Genomic DNA, 8,328 nt, shown 5'->3' with positions numbered 1-8,328 from the left:
ATTTACCCAAGATAACTCCGCCATCCCAGCAGCCCTTATTTCTCAAGCGGGCCTCTCCGAGTTCTGCCTCCGGGCTTTCTGTTACCCAACCTCAGACTCTTACGCCAAGCTGGTTATTCTGTTGTTCCCTTGTTCCGAAACCCTACTAGCTCAGAACCCTCTCTACCTAGACCCTTACTTCCCGGGCCTACGACTGTACGACTCTGAGTTCTCGCTTTCCCCCCCTTCCTTACTCTCTCCGATTGCTCGCCCTTGGGGGTTTCCTCTAGCTGCAGCCGTTTTTCCTGGAGCTCACTGGGAAGAGGCTCCGGGCTTCCCTTCTGGTTTGAGAGTTAGAATTGCCCTCAGCAAACTATTCAGATCTGCTATCAAACCAGACGTAAAAGCCAACCTACTAACTTTACAACAAAGGATGGATTCTCTCTTGGACAGAGGTTCGAATGCTCTACAAGTTCGATTTCCTTTACTCCTCTGGCCAGAAGCCACTGCTGTACCTCCTACAGACCTTCCTACTCAAGGTTGGGTTTTATTTTTTGTTTATCTTACCTTTTTCAGCTTCTTGCTCTTTTCTCATATTGCAGCTTATTTGTTGTTTGCCTTTCTCTGTTAATAATTACCTTTAAACTCAGTTTATTTACTTTTACTTCCTAACTCAGTTTATTTACAATTTTCTTAAATAATAATTACTTTTAAACTCAGTTTATTTACTTCTTACTTCAATACTTAGTCCATTTACAATTTACCTTACATTGGGTATTGTTTATTGTTTACCTCTCTTAGTTTACCTACTACAATCGTTATTTATTACTTACTACTTATTTACCAATTATTATTCCATGTGCTGCTTTGTTTCTATCCTACCAAATTCTCAGTTTACCCTAGTTACTAATTTTTCTTATCCCTGATGGATAATTTGCTGACACAGTTTTTCATATCCCAGGTGGATAATGACACGCTCCAATTTTATCCCAGGTGGATAATGACACTCACTGATCTAATCCCAGGTGGATAAGGACAGTCACTGATTTATATCCCAGGTGGATAATCTGCTAACACAGTTTTACATATCCCTAGTAGCATATATAATTCTCACAGGTTGAATATCCCAGATGGATAATTTGCTAACACAGTTTTTTCATATCCCAGGTGGATAATTAACTCTCGCATAGTTTTTTTATATCCCAGGTGGATAATTGATTCTCACAGGTTTATATCCCAGGGCGGATAATCTGCTTACACAGTCTTCATATCCCAGGTGGATAATTGATTCTCACAGATTTATATCCCAGGTGGAGAACCTGCTTACTCAGTTTTCATGTCCCAGGCGGATATCCTACTCATACTTGCCTGATATCCCAGGTGGATATCATTTGCTTCTTACTCATTTACGGACGGATAAATTTCACGGGCTTATCCTAATTATATTCTTAATCATTCAGTATACCTGATCTCAGCTGCATAATTTCTAACACAGATTTCTCCTATCCCTGATGGATATTCAGCTCTCAGGTTTTTGTCCAGATGGATACAACAGTGTTTACAGTGTGGTTATTCTAGTCCTTTTTATTCTACTGGCAAAGTTGATCTCATTAAATCTGTTTGTACTTTTTGTACTTTTATCCTTCTAACCTATTACTCTTTCAGTTCCTATTATCCTGCCCTTTACACCAGACGAACACCCTGGCTCAACCAAATACGGCCCCTCTGGCCTATTCTCCCCCTCTTCACTTGCTCAACTTAATCTAGACCCCACCGTGGCAAATTCCTTAAGCTTGCTGGCCAACCATTCTTTGACCAAACAGACTTGGTCTTCTTATAGAACTGCATCTAGAATGCTAAATCTCTGTTTCAAAGATAAAGGGATCACCTTCCCTCTTACTGAACATCACATTGTGACCTTTGTTTGCTGGTTAAATAGCAGGAATCTTAGCGTCGCTACGATTAGTTCTTATCTATCTGGCCTTCGCCAGCTACACATAACCAAAGGTTTACCCGTCCCTAACATCAGGTCGGATCTCATTAATCAAATCCTCACAGGAAAGAAGAATGTAGACTTCATTTACCCTGTTGTCAAACCCACTCGAATCCCTATCACACCCACCATTCTCAGAATCCTGAAGACACAGATTAATAGCGATAACCTACCTTATCACGACAAGAGGCTCCTTTGGCTCATCTGTACCCTTGCTTTCCATGGCTCCTTTCGTATTGGAGAACTACTTACCAAGAGTCCCGTGTCTTTTGACCCTAGCTATACACTGCTCTGCGGGGACATTGGAGTAAATGTCACCTATATTGACAACGTACCTGTCAAGTTACTGGAGGTCACACTCAGGCACTCTAAGTGCTCTAAAAACAAATCTGTGGTCATTGACATCTATCCCACTAACAGTGACCTGTGCCCTGTACGGGCTTACTCCAAATGGTCTAATACCAGAGTTGGTTCTCCTAGGTTACCAGCTTTCAGACTGAGCTCTGGGAAATCTCTAACACCTTACAACTTTAATTCAAAGCTACGGGTTTGGCTCAAGGATTACATAGACTTTTCTGTATGCTCCGTCACCGGACACTCCTTCAGAGCTGGGATCCCTTCAATCCTGGCCACCATGGGGTTCCCAGACAAAGATATTCAAGCTGCCGGCAGATGGTCCAGCAGGGCCTTTGAACTTTATTGTAAACTTCCCAGGACCAAGCGGATTGCCATGTCAAGAGCCCTTGGCAATCTCCACCTCTAGTTCTTCAACCACTTTACAACATCTTTAGTTGATTAAAACACTTTTAACTACTACTAAATTAACTTGTTTATCTAATGCTGTTATAACTATGTCCAATCATTGACATATTTAACAATTTCTACCTTTATATTTTACAGGGTTTTTACAACCTGAGCGTTTCAGTGGGACAGATTCGGATAATCTTTCCGGCATTCACACTGATGCTCCTAATCTCAGATCCCAGCTACAGAGTGAAATAGGTAATTCATATTTTTACTCCGAACCATAAATAATACTTAAATTATAACTACTCCTCAGTTGGAATTTTTTCACTTACAATGCCTTACATAATTAACCAATTTATAATTAGCTACTACTACAGGTCGGTTTGTACGTGCTCCGGGCAGTAACCCTAGTAACCCTGTTGTACAGAACCCCGCTAACTCTATCAGGCTGGTCCATGCGGATACTAATTCTGACTCGTCAGTTGTGACTCATCCGACAACCCGGAAAAGGTACTATCTCAACTAATTTCTAAATCTTATCATAATCTCATTACGATGCCCCTGATTGCTTTGCAATTTATTACTGTTCAGGAAATCTAAATCTTCCTCTGTTCCTCATACCAGGAAGAAGAAAAAGAAATCTAAGAAATCTAAGAAATCAAAGAAGGCAACTGTCAGTTCCTCTGGTTCTTCTTCTTCTGATAGTTCCTCGTCCTCAGACTCTGATGAAGATGATGACAACCCTGGAAGCAACTGGAACGTCATGCATTCTCTCTGGCCAGCTGAGAAAAGACCTCTAGCCCTACAAGATAAAGCCAGGTTTAACTCTATGTCCCTTGAAAATATCATGGCACTGGCCCAGTTTGATCGTGAGAATGCCAAATCCGTCGAGAGTGACCTCTCTTCTTCTTTTACCAGGGACAAAAAACCTCCTCTCGTCAAATTCAAAAAAGAAAAGGATGACGGGTTCAAACTTCTCCACTCTGCCAGGTTTCAAAGGTACCCCTTGGGAGATATCAAAGACTGGTACAAAAAGGTTCCCAGAGTCCGCAGCCATCAGTACAAGAGCCTTCCCCTTCAGTACAGCGGCTCTAATAACAAAGTGACTCAGCGCACTATCCAGCAGCTACATGACCGTACCAAGTGCCTCTCATTCAAGCACTTCCACTCTGGAAATATAAACGTAAGCTCCAAACCTATACAGAAAATTGAGAAAAGGGATGAAAATGGTGTGTTTTCCTCTCTTGATTTTAATTGGGAGGCTCCTGTTAACCTAGCCCAAGTTGCTGATGCTCTCCTGAATTATGCCACCATACTACTTCATATATGGCCTTATGATCAAACAGGCCTCATCATTCTCAGGGTAATTAACAAATACAACTACTTCTCCTGTGCCAACTCCTTGACCGAAAGAGTGTCCCTGGTCTCGTCTTTTTTCAACACTGTTCTGCGAGAGAATGCCACCAGAGCTGGACGGAAGTCAGCTCCGATGAGTTTCTCTGAACAAGAAGAAACTTTGAAATCAATCCTCACCTCTTCCGGCTTTAGCACTGCTGTCCCCACCGGAAGGAACCCTAGACCTGAGTCAGAGAAGTTTAAGTTCAACCCCGCTCCTAGGCCTCAGTTCTCCAACTCCAACATCAACTCAAACCCGAACCGCAACAAGGTTGTCATGGTCGGCTCTAACCCAATATGCTTTAACTACAATAATGGCTTCTGTAGGAATGCTGGCACTGCTACAGGTTGCAAAGATATGAAGAACAAACAGTACGTGCATCAATGCAACAAGTGGTTAGACGCCAAACAATCTTACTGTTTTGCTAAACACTCGCGCTCAGCTTTTCACCCCTAATAATATTTTCTTGATCCTAATCATGGTTTACTAATTAATCACTTTCCTAACTAATTATTATGTCTTACGTTTATAACTATAGTTTACTAATTATTTTTCCTACAACTTATACAGGCCATTCATCCTTTACTGTTCCTAAACTTACAATTTCTGTTGATCCGCTGCTAAACCCGACATTTACTGTTTAATCACTTTCCTAACTAATTATTCTGTCTTACGTTTATAATTATAGTTTACTAATTATTTTTTCCTACAACTTATACAGGCCATTCATCCTTAACTGTTCCTAACTTACAATTTCTGTTGATCCCGAATTAGTTATAGTTCTTACTTCCAGACAAAATATTAATCCTGGCTGTTTAATTATATAATCATATGCTGGTTCAAGTTTGTTAATAAATATATTTGTTTTTTAATCATGCTTGTTACTTACTTATTTATCTTCTTTCTAAAGCTTATCGTGTAATGCTGTTCAGACTTGTACGGATCTATATAGCTTTTAGTTCTAATTAAACTTAAGAATACTCAATCCATCCTAACTGTTTGATTATATAATCATATACTGATTAAAGTTTTTAATAAATATATCTGTTTTTTAATTATGCTTGTTATTTACTTATTTATCTCCTTTCTATAGCTCATAGTGTAATGCTGTTCACACTGTAATGCTGTTCAGAGAATTCCTGACTTTATCTAATAGCGCACCGAATGCTTAATTAATTTACTTTACTTCACTTTAACTTATAAGCACCAGGCCATGTACAGATCCTCACAGATACATAATTAACTTACTAAATGTGTCAGTTGCTTAATTAATTTGCATTACTGTAATTTAATCTGACACGTAGCATTTACTATTACAGCATTACTCGTTACAATTTCTATGCTTAATCCAAGTAAATTTCCTTCAAACAAGAAACTTTTATTCTATCCTAAACTAGACTCGATACTAATTTAAAAAAAAAAAAATAATAACTTGACATTATTATTCTTAAACAGCTCCAAGTTAATTGATTAATTTCGATTTGGGGTTTCGGGGTGTCCCACGAAACTTCACAAACTTCACATTTGGTGAACAGGTTTTGAATGTCCTTTTTCCCTTAATTTGTTAGTGGTCTCATGCCAAAGATCTATATAAATACTATACGGAAGTCATATTATATCAAAATTGATTCCAAGGTAAAATATAATTAACCAAAGATTTGTTTAACAAAAATAACAATTTTATTAAATGTCGTCTTTCATCGACGAGCTTACATAAACGACTTTTCATTTATACCAAATGCCGCGTTCGATTTTCACTGCTTCTTATATGTTTGTTTACATAACTTAATTTACAATCAATGCAAGTGATATATCATACTACTTCCTCAGGGTGAATTATTAGGTATACTATTATATATTAGGTATATTTTTACAACCCATTTCTTACATTATAACCAACTTTTACTCACTCTACAACCCTACTTTCTTTCTTTTAACAATAAATAACCCAATATAGAATTCAGCAGAGAAACTATTAACAAACGGCTAACTCTCCTGGCACTACTACGATATACCTCAGCCGAACCTTTACCAGTGCTTCCACCGCTAAAAACGTTCAAACCAAAACATAATCTTGTTACACTACCATCTTACAAAGCTGTTCCTCCTGTTACATTTTGGTCCCAATTCCCATCAAACTATTTACAACCAGCGATCTCTTTAGTCGACCCTATTATCTTGCGGAAACTAGCCGTTGATACGGCGTTCCCTCACTCTTCTATACTGGATGACATTTGCAAAGATCTTTCATATGGAGCTGACACAGGCTGCGTCGGTCATGCCAGGTCCCCTTCCTTTTCTACTAATGCACCCAGTGCCTTCGAATTTGGCCCACATGTAACTGACGCTATCGCCGACTGGATTAAAAAAGGTTTTGCCTTTGGCCCTGTGCCCCTTGATGATATCCCTAAAGATGCTAAAATCAATGGTATTATGACTAAACCTAAACCTAATGGATCGGTTCGCATTATCCTCAACCTCAGCTCACCACTCGGCAACTGTGTTAACGAGGGCATAAACACGAACCAGTTCCCTACTGTCATGTCTTCAACTACCAAATGGCTAAGAGCTTTACATTTAGCCGGTCGTGGAGCAAAAATGTGTAAAATTGATTGGGCTGATGCCTATAAACACATAGCTGTCAGTCAAACAGATTCTAACCTGCAATGGTTCACTTGGCTTGGTATGGGATTCAAAGAACTATGCCTAATATTCGGCTGTGCAAGCAGCGCCGGCATCTTTGACAGATTAGCTAAACTTGTTGTACATATTGTCGCCACTAAATCCCGATTCCCGACCAATAGAATATGTCAACACTTAGATGACTGCTGTGCTACAGCCCCAGCCAATTCTGAAGCTCTAGAAGTTTTTGATAATACTTTCACAGCCATAGCCTCCCAAATCGGTGTAAAACTTGCACCACGTGATGACCCTGAGAAATCCTTTGCACCCAATACCAAAGGGCTCGTGCTTGGTATTGTTTACAATACCATAGACTGGACATGGGCCCTAAACAGCGAAAAGCTAGCGCGCCTGCTAAATGATATCAAACTACTACTAGATGCACAGTCTACACAACAAGTTAAAATCTGGAGCATTGTAGGCAAAATCATTAATATTCAGCCTCTTATCCCGGAGGGCAGATTTAATCTCTACCACCTCTTGGAGTTGAACTCCCTTTCTACAAATAAAACTGATGTCATCATCCTAACCGCCAATTTCAAAAAGCAATTATTCTTCTGGTTCACTATGATCAAATTATGCTCAGGTAGGGGCAAACTTATTGATCCTGATCTTAAGCTCCCCCCATGGTCTATTGAAGTCTTTACTGATGCTGCTGGCGGCTCCATGGAACGAGCTGGCCTCGGTGTTGGAGCTGTGGCTAATAGTTGGTGGGCTTACTTACCTTGGTCTAGGGTAATTAACCTCAATAAGAAACAATCAGATGGTAAATGCATTGGCAGATCCATGGCTGCCCTTGAACTTATCGGCCCACTTCTTGCAATTTCTAGTGGTTATGCCTGGACCAAAAATCAACCAATAATTTTCTGGGTTGACAATGCCGCCTCAGTATTTATCTACAAGAAAGGCTACAGTAGATCCTGCAAACTCTCCACTACCATAACCCTAGCCATTTCCAGTATAGCCTCTGGTCTTGGAAGCAGTATTCAAATATCCAAAATTCTCCGATGTTCTACTCCCCTCGCCACTATGGCTGATGCACTTTCAAAAGCAGACTTCACCAAATTTTGGTCCCTTGCTTCACAACTAGACCTAAACCTGCCTGTAAGCCAAGCTTGGGTTTCACCCGCCCTACTAGCTTGGATCCAACACCCTATCCCAGATGAATCACTGGGTGACAAAATCCTCTCAGACATTGCTAAACGCTCCCTCGTTCTTGGCTTCAACTGCTAACAGGTATCTAGGAGTGTAGGTTGCTGCGCGATTGGACTCAGCCTTGCTGGTTTGCGGTTTAGACTTTAGATTATCAGTTATCTTTCCTTTATTATAACACTTTAGATTACAGTCTACACCTTATTAGATTATTCTAGCCCTATTCTAGACTCTTACCGCAGCTTTACAACTCCTTATAACTCTATCTAGGCAAACCCTTTGGTGAGTTTCCCCCCTTTAACCTAGGTCCAGATCTAGGTGATTGGGCTAACCTCGCTCTCCTCCTCTTATTTCCTATCTCTGGACTGCACGGACGATT

The 8,328-nt window shown here is 40.2% G+C and overlaps 2 protein-coding genes across 2 annotated transcripts; both read left to right on the top strand.

Moving 5' to 3' along the window:
• Nucleotides 1-1,832: 1,832 nt before the first annotated feature.
• Nucleotides 1,833-4,614, top strand: LOC111716036 (uncharacterized). Its single transcript, XM_023491448.1, has 4 exons — nt 1,833-2,718; nt 2,873-2,974; nt 3,097-3,229; nt 3,311-4,614. The coding sequence occupies exons 1-4, from the start codon at nt 1,833-1,835 to the stop codon at nt 4,569-4,571; spliced, it is 2,382 nt and encodes a 793-aa protein (XP_023347216.1). The 3' UTR covers nt 4,572-4,614.
• A 1,934-nt stretch (nt 4,615-6,548) lies between these two features.
• Nucleotides 6,549-8,030, top strand: LOC111716035 (uncharacterized). Its single transcript, XM_023491447.1, has one exon. It carries the CDS (start codon nt 6,549-6,551, stop codon nt 8,028-8,030), a length of 1,482 nt encoding a protein of 493 aa, XP_023347215.1.
• Nucleotides 8,031-8,328: the final 298 nt, after the last annotated feature.

This window comes from Eurytemora carolleeae, unplaced genomic scaffold (assembly GCF_000591075.1).
Source record: "Eurytemora carolleeae unplaced genomic scaffold, Eaff_2.0 scaffold1940, whole genome shotgun sequence".
NCBI lineage: Eukaryota > Metazoa > Arthropoda > Copepoda > Calanoida > Temoridae > Eurytemora > Eurytemora carolleeae.
This window is presented reverse-complemented; position numbering and strand designations above follow the sequence as displayed.